General features: G+C 41.4%; 2 protein-coding genes across 3 annotated transcripts; both read left to right on the top strand.

The window, feature by feature from the left end:
• The first annotated feature begins 190 nt into the window (after window positions 1-190).
• On the top strand, window positions 191-14670 carry LOC110382569 (mediator of RNA polymerase II transcription subunit 14). Its single transcript, XM_064034967.1, is given in 30 exon segments — window positions 191-521; window positions 603-830; window positions 1446-1650; window positions 1760-1892; window positions 2105-2339; window positions 2739-2952; window positions 3600-3684; window positions 3687-3816; window positions 4318-4477; window positions 4886-5026; window positions 5429-5552; window positions 5754-5896; window positions 6240-6307; window positions 6309-6338; window positions 6340-6476; window positions 7077-7214; window positions 7687-7891; window positions 8359-8518; window positions 9873-9901; window positions 9903-10011; window positions 10101-10194; window positions 10285-10382; window positions 10474-10721; window positions 12119-12141; window positions 12144-12243; window positions 12245-12326; window positions 12713-12877; window positions 13197-13454; window positions 13783-13913; window positions 14203-14670. Coding segments are annotated over 30 exon segments (4131 nt in total). The 5' UTR covers window positions 191-384; the 3' UTR covers window positions 14324-14670.
• A 340-nt stretch (window positions 14671-15010) lies between these two features.
• On the top strand, window positions 15011-21841 carry LOC110369704 (sodium- and chloride-dependent neutral and basic amino acid transporter B(0+)). Of its 2 annotated transcripts, XM_021325223.3 has the most exons (16): window positions 15011-15218; window positions 15652-15832; window positions 16621-16752; window positions 17337-17463; window positions 18672-18735; window positions 18836-18933; window positions 19199-19297; window positions 19379-19508; window positions 19784-19930; window positions 20020-20110; window positions 20222-20377; window positions 20621-20684; window positions 20813-20917; window positions 21092-21164; window positions 21251-21451; window positions 21640-21841. In XM_021325223.3, exons 1-16 carry the CDS (start codon window positions 15150-15152, stop codon window positions 21802-21804), a joined length of 1902 nt encoding a protein of 633 aa, XP_021180898.2. In that variant the 5' UTR covers window positions 15011-15149; the 3' UTR covers window positions 21805-21841. The 2 variants fall into 2 exon arrangements, with proteins under 2 accessions (XP_021180898.2, XP_021180908.2); XM_021325233.3 differs by lacking the exon at window positions 20813-20917.
• The last annotated feature ends 44 nt before the right edge of the window (window positions 21842-21885 follow it).

The raw sequence follows: 21885 nt of genomic DNA, 5'->3' as shown, positions 1-21885 counted from the left end.
TTTGACTCAAACCAAACTTGATGCTTATCAAGTCATTTTAAAGTTGTGAGCTGTCCGAAGGGCCGACTGTGGAAGATCAGCCTCTGAACTGGTTAATTTGTTTCATGCTGAATCGACTTACAAAATTAAACAGCATCACAATGTTTTTAACCTATTGAAAAGTTGAGCAATTTAGGCAACTTCAAACAATATTTTTAATCTGTTTTAGTAAATGTCAAAACGAATTTGTGTGTGGCGTTCTGTCGCACTAGTATTTTATTTCTCAATCATTACTTGTCCTAACAAAAGTTATAACATTGTGAAAAATGTGTTTAAACTCATAAGTAATATGTGATGCTAAGCAGTAGTAGGATTTTCGGTTATTGTAGTAATCAGTAACTAATCATGGTGCCAGTAGCAATAGAAGGTTGCACCCAGGGTGCCGAAGGTGGAGGAGCTCGAGGTGGATCCATATCGCTAGCATTACTGATAGACTTTATCGTACAAAGGACTTACGATGAACTCACAGTATTGGCTGAGCTGTAAGTATTTTACTGTCGACACAAATACTCTTTCATACAAACATGATAGTACATTTGCAATGTTTTTTTTTCTATTTACAGTTTACCTCGCAAAACAGATATGGAGCGCAAAATTGAGATATATAAATTTAGTGCACGAACGCGACAGTTGTTTGTGCGCTTGTTAGCCTTAGTAAAATGGGCAAGCAGTGCCACAAAAGTGGATCGCTCTGCTCATATTATGGCATTCCTTGACAAACAAGCCTTGCTGTTTGTGGAGACAGCTGATGTTTTGGCCAGAGTAGCTCGTGAGACTCTGGTCCATGCCAGGTTTGTAATTTTATTTTAAAAAGTAATTGATACTATATAATAAAGTTATGCTTAGATTTTGCACATAGGCTGATGGACCTTCTGTTATCTATAGTATGAGGCAGGTTCACCCACCCACCAACTGCATTTGTGCAAGTTGTCTCCAAAAAAATAATGTTTTTTTAAAGTTGCAATTTGCGCTTTTGTGCTAATAATATTAGTGGATTGACTACTAATCTTTTATACCAAACTAACTTAGTAGCACAGATTACGCTTTGCGAGTATTAGTGGTCCAAAATCCTGAATATGTGTATATTTGTTACTGCATTTTTACTTCTTCAAGTTCTTCACATGAAAAAGGTTGAAATTCTGATCAAACTTGGTGTTTATGAGACTTGTAAAATAGAATAACATGTGTCAGGAAGCGAAAGGAATATCTGATGGAAGCTAGTTTTTGATGAATAGAATTTAATAAATATGTTGTAGTGATTTGTTTTTCCTGTTGGTGTATTGTTATTACTTTAAAGTAGGATGGGTTGCAGGGAAAAGTAGGGAATTCATTGGAAAAGAAGTACAGTTAGTCTTATCACTGGATTTTGAATTCTGTAGGAGTTAATCAAATGTTTCAATACACAGGTTACCAACTTTCCACATGGCGGCAGCAGTAGAGGTGCTGACGCTGGGTACATACAGTAGATTGCCGGCAGTGATCAGGGAGCGGCTGGTCCCGCCTCCGTCGCTGACGGCCGGCGAGCGCCGCACCACATTGCGTGCTCTTGCGCATGTTGTGCGCCAACGCCTTACTACTGCTTCTTTACCTAGCGATATTAGGAACTTGAAGGTATAGTTCTAACTTGAAAATTAATTCATGTTTTTCCTTCCTCATGAGATATCTTCACTTTATGAGAATCTGAATCCTGTACTTCATGTTTAATCTTTTATAATTGTAGGTGGAGAATGGGCGCGCCACATTTACTGTAGGTCAAGAGTTCAGTGTTTCTCTCACTGTGATGGGGGATGCACCCAACTTGCCATGGCGTCTGTTGGATATTGCGATACTAATTCAAGACAGTGAAACTGGCGGTAAGTAATTTGTATAAGTAAGATGCACTTCTAATTGAATGTTTTTATTTCTGTTTAAATGTGCCTTATTTTCCCACCTTACAAATAAAAAAAATAAAAAAAGGTAGTCAAATAAAGTCTAGCTTTATCAAACCCAGAAAAGAAACCATGTTTGCAATATTCGTATGATATCAGTGAAATACTAAGGTACTAATATTGAATATCTTTTGTAGAGGGCAAGCCCCTCGTGCACAGTTCGCAACTAGCGTGGTTGCGCGGAGTGGCGCAGGCAAGATTAGCTGCAGCCGGACTTAGCGGAGCATTGACTGCGTTGCGCTACTTCTGTCGCTCGCTCTCTCTCGAGCTGCTCTACACGCAGACGCTGAGACTGTGCCGAGACCGCCTATCGCGTCATCTCCAAGTAGACAGATATACACCCGGACAGAAACTACAGGTCTCTTATTGGAGGTATGTTCACAAAGTTGTCTCATTTCGTATTTTATTTCTTGCTATTTGACGGCTGTTTAGAAAAAAACTTTTATTACTGCTTCTTTCCAGTCATAACCATAGGAAGTAGGAAGGGTGGGCGATTTCAGGATGCTGTTGTTTTTGAATTTTATGCCTAATAATTATAAGTTTTATTTATAATACCATGTCTGAAAATTCACATAATTTATTTTTTTATTTATTTATTCCTTTAATTCAGGCAACTAGGGCCCATAGAACATACAATACACAAATAACAATTAACATAAAAATAATTATAAACTAATACATACTATAATGACTCTCAGATGTCCCTAAACAGTTGGTGGTGGCCATGATTATTTTCAATGGTAAACTGCAAGTATAAGTTCTATTACGCAGGGAGCTGGGTTGCGAGCTGGGTTACCGGCTGATCATCGGCGCGGAAGGCTCGCAGCTGTGCGTGTGGCACGTGCCGGCGCTGGCGGGCGGCGAGCGCGTGGCCAGCGCGCTCACGCCGCACGCGCCCTCCATGGAGCGTCTGCTCGCGCACACCGTGCACGTGCGCAGCCGACAGCGCCTCAACGATCTCAAAGTGCTGCTCAATGATTTGGGGGTGAGCTATGATCATTTCATCAAATTAAGCATCAACTGTAATCAAGTCGAGGTCAAATCATTTATTTCATTTAGGTCTTTACAAGCACTTTAATTATGAACGTCAAAAAAAATTAAAAGTTTAAATTCTAATTGTCCAATCCAAAGTAGCTTCCTATGGAAAAGAACGGGCTAGAAACTCTATGGTTACTCATGAAATCATAACCATCTGTACCAAGGTAGTTACGTAAATAGTTTTGCATGAGTTAGTCCTGCAGTACATTAGCCTGATTCTGAGGTAAAATTATATTATGTACTGCAAAGTCCCGGTAAAATCTATATTGTGTACATGTAAACTTTCAGAGTTATTGTTAGTATAATTTTATATGTGACTAGCTGGTGCCCGCGACTTCGTCTGCGCAGGTTTAGTATTTCGAACAATATGTTTACAAATTGTAGCCTATGTGTTATTTTGATGTATAAGCTATATTATTGTAAAGTTTCATTAAAATCCATTCAGTAGTTTTTGCGTGAAAGAGTAACAAACATCCATACATCCATACATACAAACTTTCGCGTTTATAATATTAGTAGGATGAAATTGTAGTACCTGTATTGAGTCGTTCAGTTTATATCACAAGTGGTTTATTCACTGGTGTTGTTACACAGGTGGAGTGCAGCGTGAGCGGCTGGCCGTGCGTGCTGGCGTGCTCGGTGGTGGCGCCGTGCCTGCGCGCGGAGCAGCTGCTGGTGTGCGTGGCGCGCACGGCGGGCGGCTGCGGGCCCGCGTGCCCGCCTACCCCGCCACGCCGCGCATGCCCGACCTCGCCAACGCGCTCGCCGCCACCAATGTGCCGCTTATTAAGACGCTGCTCACGCAACTAAGGTGAATACCCGTGTTTCTACGGTTATGAATAATTTTAACGGTTTTTAGGGATCGGTTTTGGGTTGAATCCCTAATTGAGTATTGCCTCTTCTGGTCGTGGGATGCAGGGGGTTGTTTGAAACACGGTGTTCGAATACCGGGTATATTTCGCGTAAACCCCCAGATATAACCGCTAACTCGGAACAGTAACTATCCGTGCCTTGCGTGCCTCACAATTTCACACGTTTTTGCTAACCTTGCACTCTGCCATACATGCTTTCATGTGTCCCTGCAAGTTATAGTATAATGTTTTTTTTTAGCAAAATATCTAAAAGCTAAGTCAATCCTAATACATATTTTGCAATATAACGTCAAACGTAATTTAAAAATATACCTAAGACGCGATGATTGCTAATGAAGGATTCATTACACTTTCTTCGTTTACGAAACTGGACTACACTCTTGGCTGCCGTGTCTCATCATACAAAAAAATCCTATAAAATTGTTAAACAATTCCACTAGGTTCTGGTTAGTGGCGCGTCGTTGCGAGAAGACCCTGCAGCACCTGCCGGCGAGCGTGTGCGAGCACCTGCCGTTCCTGCACGGGCCCGACCACCCGCTCAGCAAGCTGTCGCCCGACCGGCTCTACGTCACGCTGCACCGACACACCGATCATATACTGGTCAGTTATATCACATCATAAATTACATTACTAACTTACGCATTTGTTAATTTTACTGTCACTTTCCATAAAGTTAACTAGGTATTGCCCGGAGTTCCACCCGTGTTCCCAGGAAATACTTCCGGCACCTGGATTAATTTAGCCCACGTCGGTTTTGTTTCAGCCTAGAACCTTATCTCTAGACTATGTGTGCTCATTATACTGTCAGTAGTATTTGCGTGAACCCGCGACAGGTAAAAAAATACAGTTTCTTTCGCAAAATGACATATAAAAACATACCCAACTGTTTTAATCATAATCGTTTTTAAGATTTAGCTAATGAATAAAAGCACAAGAATTTTCAACTTCTCGTAAATCCATTTGACAAACATTTTTCTATAATAAATAATCGTCGTAATGTTGTCTCAGATCGTAGAAATGAAAGAAGTAGCGGCTGGCAGTACAGCTACTACGAGCAACAGCGCCAACAGCGGCAGCGCGTGCTCCGTGGCGCTGTCCTTCCACCTCGCCGGCGCAAGGCGCTGCACGCCTGATGAGTGCGAGGACGAGGTACCACTCCCGTGTTACTATAGTATATAAAGTTTCTTCTTGGCCCCATCACATCTGAACACTTCAGTGAACGATAAGCAAAAAAATATATATATATTGCGCAACTTTGCACAATGTTGCGCAAGATTGCGCTAAGTTGCGCAATTTTTAAACTAAATTTTAGCGACTTTATCCTTAGTTCCGTGATGTTTATATTGGATAAATCAATAGCTTACTAGATTAAAAGTGTATTTAATTTAAAAAAGGAGGTGGTATTTGCAAAGACGTGTTGCTTTCAATAAATCTGATTTATTATTGCAAGATTTCCACACAAACAATACACGAAACTTATAATAAAGTACTTAAAATATGTACCTACGTCCTTACAAAGCTGAGGTTTATTATAAATCTTGGATGGTACAGGGTTCCGCCAGCAGTGCATCAACCTCGACTACAGCGACTCGAGCCTACTTGAAACTGAACTCCTTGGTTGAATTGGACACGTTTACTCTCACGCATGGACCGTTCACGCCGCTTGATACACCAGGTAAGGTTCCTTTAATTTCTTATACATAGAAGATATGACTTATTTAAGTGTTGTGCCTCTTCTTCTCAACACAGAGGAAGGGTGAAGGGTGTTTTCGTTATTCTTTTTTTTGACATCCTCAAAGTGCTTATTTATCAGTTTAATTTGACGTTATTTACATTATTTTTTAAAACGTGACTTATAAGAGCGTTTGTTACTCAGGCATGCAGCCAGGCAAGCGTAAGTTGTCGGCGGCGTCGCAACGCATAGTGCGCGTGCGTCAGCCGGCCTACTTCATCCCCGAGCTCGCTCATGTCGTCGCCGCCGCGGATGAACGCGTACCTTTCGTTAACCTAGCGCAGGAGGTTGGTATACAATTTTATAATTTTGTCTAATGTAAAATAATCGAAGTAAATATGAATATTGATGTTAGTGATTGACTATAAGGCTGCCCGTCCAAGTAAAATTTTGTTGATTGGATTGGATAGGATAGATAATCGGGTCGATTTGCTGGCTAGGATTTCTGACTAGAATTTTCTGTTCCAATATTTTTTAGAAAGTGTCCATTGCATTATTGCTATCAGTGTGTTTTGCTTTTCTCCTGCAAAAAATCGGACTTCGATTAATCGGACGTAGAAGGGTAGTCACGAGACATTTGTATAAAAATTGCACTTGTGTGATATTACAAAAGTGTATTTATGTGCTTAGTTGGCGCGTCGCGGCGTGACGCACGGCGGCGTGCAGCCGGAGTGGAGCGGGTCGGCGCTGGGCATGCGTGGTGGCGCTGCCGCCGCCCGCCGGCGCCTGTCCGCGCCGCCGCCGCGCTGCGCGAGCGTCTGCTGGCCGCCACCATACGACTCACTACTAAGAACCAGGCACGAGTCTGGACTGCGGAGATTGTGTTCCACGGCTCGCCCGTGCGGACCCCCAACCCGAGAGAACAAGGTACGATACTCATTTATTCTTGAAAAGCGACCCACTTTGGCTTCGCACGGGATAACAGTACTTCCCCACTATTTTATGTATATTATTATACGTATAAACCTTCCTCTTTAATTCTTCCACTCTATCTATTAAAAAATTTTAGTTTGAAGATTTAAGCATTCAAAGGGACTTTGTTTTGTACTTTGTAGTGATGCCCAATAACCACGCTTCACGCACATTGTCAGTCTGATGACGAGAAATTACTGAATAAAGTCAGCTGCAAAGCCATTTATTTACATCCGTTGTATTATCTTATATTTGTATTATTGTTCCTCTATGTAAAGAATACATTGCGCAACCTTAAACTGTGTAGTTGTAAAACATGTTTATTTATTTATCGAACATACCCACTATCGTCACAGTATTACCATATATATAAAATAGCAGTGTCCAAAGCGTCACTAAATGTTTACTTGTTATACACATGTTACTAAAAGTATACTTGTTATATACACGTTACTAAATGTATACGTGTTATATACATGTTACTAGATATATACATGTTACTAAATGTATACTTGTTATACACATGTTACTAACTATATAAAGTACTTGTCATAGGCGAGCGTCGCTGCGTATACCTGCAGTACGACCTGGGCACGGACGCGGGCCGCACGGCGGATGCGTTCCTCGCCGACTGGGCCGCCATCGTGCATCTGCATACATTGCTGCACGACTTCATGCTCAGGCCTGCACACGGTGAGAACTCTTTAACTATTACACTATGTCAAAGTTGAACTTGAGAAGAACTGTATTTTTACATATAATAATATCAGTCCATGGCTACCATTATACTGTATTATAATATTTAGGGGCGTATACTGCCTTCAAAAGGGTCGTGAGAATATGGAGCGCGGCCAATATCACTCTATGGCCACCATTATATTGTAGCATCGTTAGGGGCAGATCCAGTCTTAGAAAGGGTTGTGAGCACATACATCCGATGTGGCTGAAAATTTCGAATGTGGAATCACAAGGGAGTGTAGGTGTACAGAGGAGTACTTAAGGAACTGTAATGGGTACTGTGGTAGTATATAAAGGGTGACATGGCATATATTTTTGTTTTTGCGTAACAACATTTTCAGAACACGACTGCGCGTCATATTTCGTTGAATTTACTAGTATTGGAATTTACGAAACACGTTAGTTGAACTCTTGCTTCGTGACACAGAGCGCGAGACGCTATGGTCGGGTGTATGCATCCGGTCCTACACGTACCGGTCGCTGGTGGTGGGGTTCGGCACGGCGGCGCGGGCGACGGCCGTGCTGCAGTGGAGCGCGGCGGCGCAGCGCTACTCGCTGGCCACGCCGGCGCATCAGCCCGCTGCCAACGCGCACCATCTGCTGCATCATCATCTCGACCATTATATTAACTGGTGATTATTAACCTCTGTTTATATTCAACCTATTTGATTAGTCCACTATGGTATTTCTCCTACATGATATTCGACAACCACTTTGCAATTCTTGAAGCAAAAGAGAATGTAATTTTTGCAATAATCGTCTGTAAGGTTGTAATGCAATCAATACACATAACAATACCAACTATAGTACAATTAGTACATAACAAAAAATAATTTAGATTCGATAGAAGGGATAACTTTGCGCATTTTGCACTTACTGACATAGAAAGTACCCTTTTCAAGTGCTTGTCACTATTTTATGGTTATTGCTATAATTTATTTTTAATCGTGTCAGTTTGAAAGAAATACAACTGGTTCACTTACGGAGTTCAATATATCAAGCAATCATAACATGTTTATTAAATCCACACATAGTGCAAATTGATTGTGATCGAAATTATCTGCATTTGTACTTAAAATACCCAATACATTCCGTACAGCCACAAAGACCTGATGTCGTTTGGCGTGGTACTCCGCGAGACGTACGGGCCGCTGCTGGCGCTGTCCCGACTGCCGACCCTGCCGCAGCTGGGGCTGCATCACGTGCGGACACTTATGCCCACGCCTACCTTCACGCTGCTGGCACACTCCTGGAGAAAGGTAACTTTGTAGCTTGTCTAATGGCCGTTTAAAATATTTTAAGTGTTGTGTTATATAGGAATTGGACATTACTTTTATGGGGGCAATGTTAAAATTGTAGCTGTAGTAGCGAATCAGCAGATAGATAAAATATTAAGAACGGCTGGATGCTGAAATACCCCTATCAAAAATCCCCAATAACAATTAACTTCTCAACTAACAATACAAAAATAGATGTTGTCGACAACTTCACACTACTCGGACTTACCATAGACACTCATATAAACTGGAAGACGCACATACAAAATATTAAATCCAAGATCTCCAAATTTATTTACGCTTTTCGCGAAGTAAAGGTAACCACGGACCTACCAACTGCTCTAAGTACTTACTACGCATATGCGCACTCCTGGTTCAGCTACGGCATCATCATGTGGGGACACAGCACCGACGCACCATCACTCTTCACTCTACAAAAGAAACTAATCCGCATACTAACAAACATAGAACAAACAGACAGCTGCAAACCCTATTTCCAAAAACACAAAATACTCACATTACCATGCATCTACATTATTCTACATATTAGAAATATGTAAATTCGTTAGGAGATACTCAAAGTTCTTTACCAAACGCGGAGACAAACACACCAATAGATCACTGAGACACAAAAATATGCTGATGCTACCTACCTCCAACATGACACTACACTCCAACAGCCCCTACGTGATGTGCATCAAAATATACAATAAATTGCCCAACAAAATCAAGGACGAAACAAGTGACACAAAATTCCTTAACATCCTAAAACAAATTTTAATAAAAAAAGCATACTATACAATCAACGAGTATATTACCGATAAAGAAATAACTTAAAATTAAATAAAAGCAACATATAAAGAAAAATAACTATAAAATGAAGTTATGCTACACAAAAATATACGCAATATTATAATATAAATAAATACTTGAATAATATACTACATACTACCTACTATATTACATTAAACGCCTTCCTCTCTTCTAACTCTTTGCTGTGCCCATCAGGGTCCATAATTGTGACTACCTCTATTATTTTATATTTTCCACCAAATGTACATTATGGAATGCAATAAATGATATGATATGATATGAAATGAGGCAACCCTCTACCATGCGCCATGCGCGCTAATATAATTTGCATTTCACGCATGATATTTTATGCAAAAAATATTGTGGAATGCGTCGTGTTACAGTAATTGTTAATGTATACATTTTGCTACAAATTATTAGTTGCGCACATAACAAATTTGCGCAAAGTTTTGCACAGAGGACGCGCATTTAGGAATAAATCATAATGAAAATAAAACTAATAACTATCATACTATCCTCTTAGATCCGCATAGTATACGCGGGCGCATACTCTGGAAGTGGGTATCCGCGGCGGCGGCATCATCACGATACGCGACGGAGCTTACTCCAAGTTCGATCGTAACACTGTCGTCGACGAGTTCGCTCCTGCACTCGGTTTGAAGGTAAATAACATAACCATGTCTTCCTTACTAATGTCCTTTGCAGGGCTGGATGGATTTTAAAGGATAATGTAACATTACTTGATTCACAGGCATTCCTATCGCGGTACGTTGAAGACAATATGAGCGCAAGACTGTTAGCTGAAGATGACAACCCGCCATCGCCCATGTCGCCTATGCCACCTGGTAATAAATAAAGTGAAAAAAATAAGGACAAACACATACACCAGTGATTACATACAAGCAGGAAAAAAAATATATTCGTTCTTTTCTTAGGTGGTTTGAGGTTCCCGGCGCCGTTAACACCGCCGCAGCCGCACACACCGCACTCCGCGCCTGTCACCCCTCACCCAGCATCGCCTGCGCAGCACCAGGTACTTATAAACTGTGTCAAAGACCGCTCATAACGTCTGTCTTGTAGAAGTAGAATGAGCAGTATGAGTATACACGTTGGTCTGTTCACAGATGGGTGGAGGATCGTTCAACCTGACGTCCCCGCCTGGAGGCGCGGGCGGGGCGGGTGGTGGCGCGGGGGGCGGTATCTCGGCGTCGCCCGCGTCCCCCATGGCGCCGTCTCCTCACGCTGCGCCCGCCGCCTCCCCGCACCCGCCGCCCACCTCCCCCTTCACGGCCTGGCCGGCTTCGCCCTCACTGCCACGCCCCTCGCCCGGACACCACCCCTCGCCTAGGCATCACATTGATCATAAGGGTTAGTTTTATATTCTTAAATCCATGACATGATATCATTTTGTCTGTCTAAATACTTGTTTTATATCATATACAGGGTTATTGGTAAAACACTAACAACCTTGCAGGACTGTATTACTAACATCATAAAGTACAACTTTTGTTCTATGACTTTTTATAAAACATAATACATTTGCCAAAAACAAACCTACAAGATTTCATTGGTCTATCTAACACATTTCAACTCTATTTTGCTATAGTGATAAAATTTGCACGCCCCTACATTTCTTCACCAACAAAAGGCCCGATCGAGACCAGTCGAGCGATTAGTCGACCTTAGAGTCTGCGGACGAGTCGAGATTATCACACATTACAATAAATTCGTTTGGAGAAGGGTTTGCATTTTTAGAATGACTGCAAGATCTTTACCTACCCTACGCCTCCCGCGCACTATTCTCGTACCTAGTCATACTTTTGAATTGGTAACTCGCTACGCTACGACTTCCCGCCTTTTTACGAAAAGGTCAATAAAGAAAAAAACTTCTCGTTCTGTGTGCCTCGGTGGACGATCACTATCCCTGATGGCATGCTGGAATTGCCCGTAATCTCGTAACCGCTGTGTGGCGGCTAGCATTGTTACTCAGCGAGGTGTAGGGATGTTTGGGAATCGTATAGCGTATTGGCGACAGGCTTCCGAAACATTGTCATCACACCTAGCAAGCGTTCGCACCATTTCCGTGTACTCGACATTTGAATATCGATACGCCATACTGTAAAGATTTTACGTTAGAGAATTACGTTCGCTCCACCGAATTTTGCTACGAGAACACGTATGATGCGACGCGGGCGCATTAAAACGACTGACGGCCGCTCGTAAATAGGTCAAACCCTCCCCACCCGAGCCCCGCCCCTCCGCTGTTTTTGTACTACTGATTACTGTGCTTCGCATAGACTTCGTAAATTTTAGAGCGTACACTTGAAATATTTTAATTTTTGTGTGAAAATTTTGATGAACTAAAATCTGAGAATTATTAAAAGTCATAGAACAAAAGTTTTAGTTTATGATATTAGTAATATGGTCCCGAGAGGTTGTTAGTGTTTTACCTATAACCCTGTATATGAAATACATAGGAAAATGCTCGAAATTTATATAATATGTAAAACGACTCTACGTATGTATGAGACCCTATTATTAACCACTTTAAGTTTCCCTCGAAGTCCACTCAAGAATAGTTGGATGGTAGTATAAAATAAAGTGTAATGTTTTGCTGAACTTGATAGTGTCTCGCGACTGTCATATCTCCGTCACCTATCGAAACCTTAAAATTTCTGCGCAACGTCTCGCACAATGTCTGTATACACCAAATATATATGTATAAAGAAACGTATTGTACAATGAGTTGATTGTCCCGCTGTGCAGCAGGCCCCAGGCGAGCTCGAGCAGCTCGCGCGGCGGCGGTGGGCGCGGCTGGGCGGGGCTCCGGCGACGCCGCTGGCGGTGTGCAAGCTGGAGACGCTGTGCACGCCGGGCGAGGCGCCGGCGGGCGGCGCCGGCGGCGCGCGCCGCTGCAGCGCTCGCCTGCGTCTACATGAAGCGCACGCTGCAGCGCTTCGTGCAGCAGGAGGAATTTGTCAGTATACATGTTCTATTGCTCATATGTTTATATATCTGAAGCATATCGCGCTATATCGTCGGACCGAAATCGCTTTTGTGGATTTTCTAACACATTCACAAAGCAGCCCGTAGTCTGGAAGTTGTTGATTGATTCTCCCGTGCATTGGAGAGTACGCTTATATCGGTCCTGCGCCTGATGTCTCTCTGGTCGTGTCAGATTGCCGTCCCATCGGGCTATGCAAGTGAAAGAATAGGAAGTGCTCCTGTGTCTGCTCAAATGCTATATGTCCGGCGCAGCAGGCTAATCTATTTAAATGAGAACAGCCGCCGTAGCCAATATAATCCGTTAGGAGGACATTATTATCAAACTACGTTGTTGTTGACGTGGCTCTGTGTGCACAGTTAACACTGGTATCGGTGGAGGCGACGAGCCTAACATTCCGGTGCGAGAGCGCGGGGCTGGCGGCGCGCGTGGCGCTGCACCCGCAGCACATGCAGTCGCTACATCTGCAGCTCACGCCGCTGCCCGACCACAACAAGGAGCAATGGTCCGCTGATGATCTGCAGGTTTGATACTATATAATCATTTATTCGTATATTATATTCAGCTACTTTTTTATGTCTTATTGGCTAATGCACCTACCATGTTTTCTCTGCATCACCCTCAGGTAGACTGGAAAGAATGTCTATTGAGTCCGCCTAATGTTTTGGTGCATAAAGTTTAAATAAAGAAATATATTTAAAATCTGTACTTACTACGAGGACGATATCACGAACAAAACTCTAATGAATCATTTCTGTAATTTTGTTATACTGCCTTATTGGTGCAGTGGTCGAGCACCTATAACACTGAGAGCTGCAGTGAGTAAGTGGGTGTGTTGTACAGGTGATGGAGAAGTTCTTCGAGCAGCGCGTGGCGATCGCGCCGTACCGCGCGACGGCGCTGCAGGGCTGGACGCGCACGTGGGGCGCGCCGGGCGCGGCGCTGGGCTCGCTGGTGGCGCTCATGCGCGCCGAGCTGGCGCCCGCCGCGCCCGCGCTGTGGCAGCTGCACTGGGCGCTGCGCATCCCGCCCGCCGCGCCGCCCATCGTGCCCGCCGGACAGCCCGCCGTGCTGCTGGCCAAGCATAAGATACTCTTCTTTGTAAGTCTAATATACGATTACCACTTGTCTCGATTTTATTTAGTGTGCCAAACGAACGCGTGGAAGCGTCTAACGTCAGTTGCACAAAGACCCATTGAAATAAAAGGATCATCATCATATTGCTATCATAGTTGGCAAAGAAAGAGTCGGCAAAAGATTTAAAGAACCTTTAACTTTAATGGAGCTTTGTGCAACTGAAGGTAAGCCGGAGGTTTATACGCGCGCATAATAAGCTAGCGTGGAACCGATCTTACATACATGAGATCTTATAGTTTTGAATTTGAATTGAGCAACTTTCACGTCCCATTAACCTGCCGTATGCTTGCAGATCTGCTTAACGCGCGGCGACACGCAGCTGGTGCTGCCGCTGGTGTACGACATGCAGCTGAACGTGACGCAGCTGGCGGACAAGCAGAACGCGCAGCCGCATCTCATCGCCGTCAGCTTGCATCTCAAACGGTACGTTTTTAAATGTTTATTTTGTATCCGGTCTCAAAGGTACTTTGATACAACTACACAGAAAAAAGTTGCCTAAATCCTTCCCCGTTAAATGGGCTATCTAATACTATAAAACACACCCTTCAACTTTTCTAATATAGATTAAAAGCTTATCCTTTATTTTCCATCACGTAAGAAGAAGTTCAAAAGCGCATCTATTCAAAATATGCAAACAAAACTTGATCAGATACTTGTCATTTATAATGATTTTATATTTTGTGGGTATATGAAAGTGCTTGTAATGTGTCAGGTTCAACGAGTTCAGCCAGTCTCACGCGGAGTGCACGCTGTGGCCAGCGGTGCGCGACCTGCTCACCAACTTCACGCTGCCGCAGGAGGCGCCGCAGCCCGCCGCGCCGCCGCCGCCATAACACCACGCGTACCACGACCTGCTGTAGCGTGACAACACTCAACACTCACCGCTGTCACCTATAGTGTGTATCGTATTTAGCCTGGCCCTACGAGTAACGAAGCGTGAAAACGAACTGCCCGTATTCAACAGTAGAAAGTTGAAGACACCATTGTGGCTAGCCTTATAAACTTATGTTTGTACAAAGAATGTAGTAGTAAGTTGTAAGCTCAATACCGCTGTCCTCATCAATGTATAGCGGAAAGTTTGACTGTTGCTGATTGTTAAAATTATAGTTTTTTAATCAGTGGTCGATTAAGAGTTTTTATAAACTGTAAATTATTATTTAATAAATGAATAATCTCACAACTTTATGGTTTTACTAAGTTCCGGCCGCCGTTTCGTATAAAATATAGCCTATACATCTGTTATTCTGATGCCTTAATACTGCCAAATTTCATTTAAATCCATTATTTTGCGTGAAAGAGCTAAGAGGAACAATAATTGCGCAAGGGGTTATTGTTTTGTCCAGGGATTGCTGCTAATGTAAAATGTAAAACGTTATAATATAACAATAGTGCAGAGCGGGCCAAAACTGAGCTGAGCCGCCCCCGCAAAAAGTTTGACGTACATTTTATCCAAGAAGATTACTTAGAGCTAGATAAAAACCTATTTAACTACTGTCTTCGTCTTTGGTATAATAGAGTGTTTAGGTACGAATATGTCACAATAAGATTTGGCATACTTAATTCACGTGCATTCACAATATATTCCAACTATGCGATAAACAAAATTATTTAAGTACTTAGACTTTTTTATAAGAACCTAAAAATTACAAGTAACATACTATGGCCATGGCGGGCAAGGCCAGGCATGATAACTCAATGGAAACAATACTAACGTTTGATCGAGATGTGGTATGAATTTCAGTTACTCGTTACTACTTCTACTAACATTCAAAATTACGTATATTCATGATCCAGCTAATGGATTTGTTACGTATTACTACCCGGTGACCAAAATGGTTTTAGGGTTTGGTCGATAAGTCATTTTTGTGGGTAATCTAAAAGTTGAATATAGCTACTGGTATTGAGTAGTAAGTCGGCATAAATAGGTATCTAGGTACCTACTAATATCGTTCAAGACCTCTTCGTTCCTGCCGGGGCTGCGGGTTGTTCGAAAGAGATACCGCGGCCCTGGCACATGAAACCTACGACGGTTTTAGTCAGTAAGAGTCTGACACTCCCTCGTCGCTGCTAACCCACAGCGGGAGGTGTCATTTGATGATTTCTGACGTCGTTAAAAAAAAAGACCTCTTCGTTTACAACGATATATTATTGATGAATTTAGCAAAGTAATTGGTCGGTGGTGTGGTCCACGTCTCACATCACGGACATGGACAACGCGACGGCGCGGACGACGCGCGTGCGAGTGCGGGGTCGCCGGCGCATGCGACTCGGCTCCCTCGCCCTCAGCGCACTGATGACTATGCACTGTCGAGTATCAGCGTCAGCACTCACCAGCGGATTCTGTAAGTTGCCTACATCAACATTTTTATGATGCAATGATTTCAATTTGAAGCATTAATATAAAACTACTTTTATCGCGATTATATTAATATTATTTAATCCCACTGTTTCGGATCCTTTCCAGCTTGACCATTATAGAAACTACTAGCTGTTGCCCGCGACTTCGTCTGCGTGAGAAATAAAGAATTTCCAATTTCGTTTATTTCATCATTCATTGCTCAACCCCCGTAGATGATAGCGTGATAATATATAGCCTATGTGTTGAACCGGCCCCCAGGTAATAGTCATGCAAAATTTGATTTAAATCCATGCAGTACTTTTTGAGTTTATCCGGGACAAACATACAGACAAACAGATAAACAGACATACAGACAAAAATTCTAAAAACTACATATTTGGGTTCAGAATCGATTATGGATAAAGTATTAAGTATTCTTTAAAAAAAAAATCAATGTACAGTTTCGACTTTCTTATCATTTTATTATATGTATAGATTAAGTCCCAATCCAAGCCGAAAACTGCTAGACCTAAGGATATAGTGAACTCGTATTGCGTGAAACGTCAATAATCAACAAAATGTAGGGTAGCTGTTGTAACTAAAATATCAAGTCTGCCCGTGACTATGGATGTTGTAAAGGATCCGAAACTTCGGGATTAAATAATATTAATATAACCGCGATAAAATCCGTACAAGTAGTTTTATTTAAATGTCTTATATTCGCCTATGTGTCAGAAATCAATATATTAAAGCATTAAGTTCTGCTCATGGTCGTGTTTGTTTTGATTGCAGTTTTTTTCATGGTGTTCCTGATAGTAGCTGTAGCAAGCCTTGCAAACCCACTGCGACATTTCGAAATATACCTTGGACAATGGAGCCTTAGCGGGCCTGGCCGTGCATTCAGAATTATTCCCATGCTAGACGGTAAGAAAAGATGCCTGTTCATAGTATATGTTTTTCATAGGTAATTACGTAATAAATATATCAGCGTTTAACATAAAGGAACGGTGTTTTGCCCAGCCAGCCATCTTTATATATTACTAGCTTCCGCCAGCGGCTACGCCCGCGTGGTGTGTTGATAAAAAGTAGCCTATGTGTTAATCCAGGGTATCACCTATCTACATACCAAATTTCAATCAAATCGGTCCAGCCGTTTTTGCGTGATTGAATAACAAACTTACATCCATACTTTCTCAAAAACTTTCACATTTATAATATACTAGCTGGTGCCCGCGACTTCGTCTGCGCAGTTTTAGTATTTCCAACAATATGTTTACAAATTGTAGCCTATGTGTTATTCTAATGTATAAGCTATATTATTGTAAAGTTTCATTAAAATTCATTCAGTAGTTTTTGCGTGAAAGAGTAACAAACATCCATACATCTATACATACAAACTTTCGCGTTTATAATATTAGTAGGAAGTAGGATATAAGTAGGATTATTTAACCACACAGTAGTTATTTAAAATTGTTGAGTGATATAATTGTTATTTTCTGTTGTGGTAGGTATTGGCATAGCAATGTGTATAAATGCTATAGTGCGCGCCGTCACCTGCTGTTCCATAGCTGCCATAGCTGCGATGTACGTGATCCACTCGGTGGCCGATGCCAAGCTGCCCTTTACTTATTGCCGGTGAGATATTACTTACTGACGGCAAACAGGATTTCAGAGCGGCTTCACACTCGCGGATAATATCTACACACGGTTTGGACAGTGCCGGCTTTAACTCTACTAGCGCCCTGGGCGAGATTTCTACGGCGCCCCCAACTGCAATTCAAACCCATACGAAAAACAGAGACATATGCAGTTACCGATTGCGCGAGCGAAGCGAGCGCGAATTTTTTTTTATTGTTTACAAGTCAAAGCAAAAATTACCTTAAATGTAGCCCAATTGTACATAAGTTATTGCTGGTTGATGAATGCAAAAACAAGGGAACACAGGTTCTGATTGCGCGAGTTATATTTTAGAACTCAAAACAAAAATGACTTAAAAATGTAGCCCAAACGTAGATAACTCTTTATTGGTGTTGGCGCCTATGAATTAAAATTTTGGGACTCAAAGTAGTACTATAAATAGAAACTAGAAGTTACTTTCTTATTAATAAAAGGACTTAAAACGACGCTACCTTTTTGCTAGGGTAGACAAAAAAATTTTGAAAAATAAAAACAACTATAAAGTGAAGCAAGCCCGAAAAAGCTTATAATAAAAGGCGACTGTGAAGTGAAGAAGCCGCGAGCGAAGGGAGCGCGAATTTTTTTGAGTATTGGGACATTAAATTAAAAGTAGCTATATGTGGAAAAAAATGTAAGTGTAAAGTAAAGAAACCGCGAGCGAAGCGAAAATTTTGAGTTTTGGGACATAAAAGTAGTATATCTAACGCGCCCAGCATTGTATGACAATAGGTACATTAATTTAATTGAAATTTCTTGGTCCAGGAGGTCCACAACCTGCACCATAGGTTAAGGCGGCCCTGATGCTATGCATACATTTGGATACCGTTCTTGTAAGCTGCGATATTTGATGAAATTTTAAAACAAAAATAGGAGTAAAATTCTGACCAAGGTTTGGTTGGGCGCCTGCGGCTTATGCCAACGCCCTGGGCCGTCGCCCAACCGCGCCCTACCCTAAAGCCGCTACTGGGTTTGGAACGCCCGTAATTCTAAACAAATTCTTGTCGGTATTTCATTTAATAAACTCATAAACAGCGCAAAAAAATACCGATGCTGTAAAGTATACCTACCCGCATAGTGTGAAACCATTTATAACATGAAAGACCTGTTTTAAAAAAAAAACTAACTATGAAAATTCAGATTCATAGTCCTATTTATTCTAATTTTAGGGATTATGATTTGAACTCGTATGAACCAGAGTTAAAAGAAATCAAACAACTGTCATACCACGGGGTAAGTGCTATTATTTTAATACACGTCCGTCCGGTCTATCACGCATACACAAGGAAGGGTGATTTCAGGGACTTTCATTAATTGATTTGTTTCGTTTTAGCCTCGATTCTCAATAGGCTCTCCAACACAAGGGACTGAAGATGCAATGAGCACTATGGACTTCTTCCAAAGGGCCTGGAGGAACGTTACCTTTACTGCGTATGTACATAAATTCATTACATAATTTCATGCAAAGAATACTAAAATTAGTTTCGTTCGGGTTGGGAAGGCGTTCATTTTTATTGTGCAGTCTGCTAAAAAAATCAGATCCTGTAAATTGATTCGTAAAACAAATGAACTGTGGTGCACTGCGCAGATACCCGGTTTTGCTAGAGATTAAAAACTAAAGTCACATATTTTTACATTACTACAAGTAACTTACGCTCAAATGCTATTAAAAATTATAACATATTTTGAATTGCAGTAAGAGAAACCCCCAAACGTATAAAGTGAAAGTATGCAACGAAACTTTTCCTGGAAAATATCCTGCTCTATTCAGCACTCCTGCATACAACTTTTTCTAGTACGTTCGATTTTTAGTTTTCTTTTCTTTTTCCTACGATTATCACTTCCTTTTTATAATAATTTTCTTGTCTTATTTCAGCGTGGAAGTGGTTCAATATCGCTCAGAGCATGGTTTGGGTAATTTCAACCTGCCACTCCTAGTGGTCCTGATTTTTACATGGCTTATTTTATGGTCCATTATGGTTGTAGAAAAACTAAGTTATGGCCGAGTAAGTACAAATAAGTAAAATTTTACTAAAATACTCTTCTTCATCTTAAAGTTGAGGTATGAACACTCACTATTCGAAAGTTAACACATGTTTATTTATTAAGATAAGAAATTTTAATGTAGAAGGTACGACCGTGGAGTAGATTTTACTTATGGACAAATATTGTTGTATGAGTGTAAATTTTCGATTTTCCCAAGATCCAATCCAAATGCATGGACAGTTTACAAAAAAATTAAGCCGCATTCTTTGTTTTGTCTATATTTTGTTAGTTTTAGCTAATTTGGAACAACATAAGGCCGTGGTTACTAATCGTACCTTGGTTATGGACTTTACTGCTAGCAGGGACTGCTGCATCTAACCTGACTTTATACAAAACTATAACCAAAGCCTTCCGGGCCTTCGGTACTAAGCAATTTGTAGCGGTATGTACCTGATGCATCTTATCTGTGTTACCTCAAAATGATTTTATTTTACACCGTACTTTATATTTCCACGTTATTTAAAATTATAGGGTGTGGCAGATGCTTTTGAAGTGGCACTTTATATACATTCTGTAAGTGTTGGAACTGAGCTGATACATGGTAAAGGACTTAATCGGTTTGGTATGTACCTACTGTACTTATTCTGTACCATGAGTAATACAGCAGTTGAGATCATTGAACCCTGCTAGAATAATTGGAACTAATGTGACTATGCATTTTTTTGTTTTGTAGCAAGCGGACATGTAGACCCGTCATTAAACTCTGAGAACGTGTGGCATTCGTGCATAGTGCTGATGCTGACGGCGCTGCACTCGGCCACGGCGGCCATGTGTGCACTCGTCGACTACGTGCAGTTCAATCTATTGGAAACTAACGACATATCCGAGAGTACGTAGATCATTACGATACAGGACCAAATAATTTAGTCTCCGTTTGAAGGGGAAATTTAATAGCTTGCAATACATTTTCATACATGTGTTATAGGAGCACGCCCATAACATTACAAAGAGTACACATACCTACTAAAGAATGTTTGTTTGGTTGATCGGTTGAACGCGCTATCTACTGTCTATAACTCATACAATGTTATACAGGATGAATGTAATTAAAATTATCTTTGTTTCGCAATAGGTACGCTCTGGATGTTACCTATGTACTCCAAATGCACATCGTTGGGTAGCTACTCTCATCTCGTGTAAGTCTTTTTTTTGTTCATTTTATAAGGATTTGGTTCATTGTACTTAGTATGTAGCACTGATGTTACACTGATGACCTCAGTGTATTTTACTATTGTTTCAGTACTCGTTATTTCGTTGATTTCAGGACAGCTCTAGTATTTGGTGGTTTGATGGTTTCATACATGACTGTTTCATTTGTGTTGTTGAAAACAGCGCTGCATACAATATTTGAATACAGAGTAAAATTTGTGTAAGTTAGATTATTAAATATTTATTTATATTTTATCTTTTTCAAATATTCTGCGGTTGTGACTGAGAACTACGTTCAATTAACTTCATGGGGCACCCGAATACTCCGAACCTGTAGGTATTAAATCCAAAGGCAGTTTTGCAAATGCTATAAGTAATATTTTTTTTTTTTCAGTTCAGTGGAACAAGGTGTTGTCGCTATTCTCATGGTAACCTGTATGTGCCTCAGTTTAGTGGTTGCAACAAATGTCAGTATTAAATACAAACAATACTAAACTGATATAGGTATTTTACGGGTTCACGTTGTATATTGAATGTATCTGTTACCGCGCAGGGCGGCTTACCGTTGCTGGAGAGCTTAGACGCGTTAATGACAGGAGTAGCGATGCCGCTAGTGGTGCTACTGGAGCTAGTCAGTCTAATGTACGTGTACCGCAGCCACGACTTCCAATCAGACATAAACCTTGCTACTGAAGAAAACGCATGCGCTTCACGCTTAGGAATACAGTGGCAGATCATTCCATTTCTTACAGCAGTAAGTAATTTCTGATTCCCTACAATCATATCTGAAATTTAATTCCCGTAGAATTAGAATTAGAGTGACTGACATAGTCCAGCAGATACGCACGTTCAAGTTTAAAGATTCTAAAGTCACTATGAACTATGCATTATCATAAACTTTGTTGATTTAAAAATATCCAACAATAACTACGTTGTTTGCAGGTCGCACTGGTATTGAAACTAACGGTGCTAGCTAACGCCGAGCTGCCTTCACGATCTATGTGCTTAGCGGCAGTTCCGGTGGTCATGACGATACTAGCGCTTCCGCTGCGCGCCGCACACAATGCCTACAAGTTCCTGCACGCATCGTCGCAACCTTCCACCTGACCACTTGTATACAACATCATTAAATATCTACATTTTACTGCACAAATTTTTGACGGAAGATCCCAGTATCAATAAACCGAA

This window comes from Helicoverpa armigera, chromosome 5 (assembly GCF_030705265.1).
Source record: "Helicoverpa armigera isolate CAAS_96S chromosome 5, ASM3070526v1, whole genome shotgun sequence".
Lineage (NCBI taxonomy): Eukaryota > Metazoa > Arthropoda > Insecta > Lepidoptera > Noctuidae > Helicoverpa > Helicoverpa armigera.
This window is presented reverse-complemented; position numbering and strand designations above follow the sequence as displayed.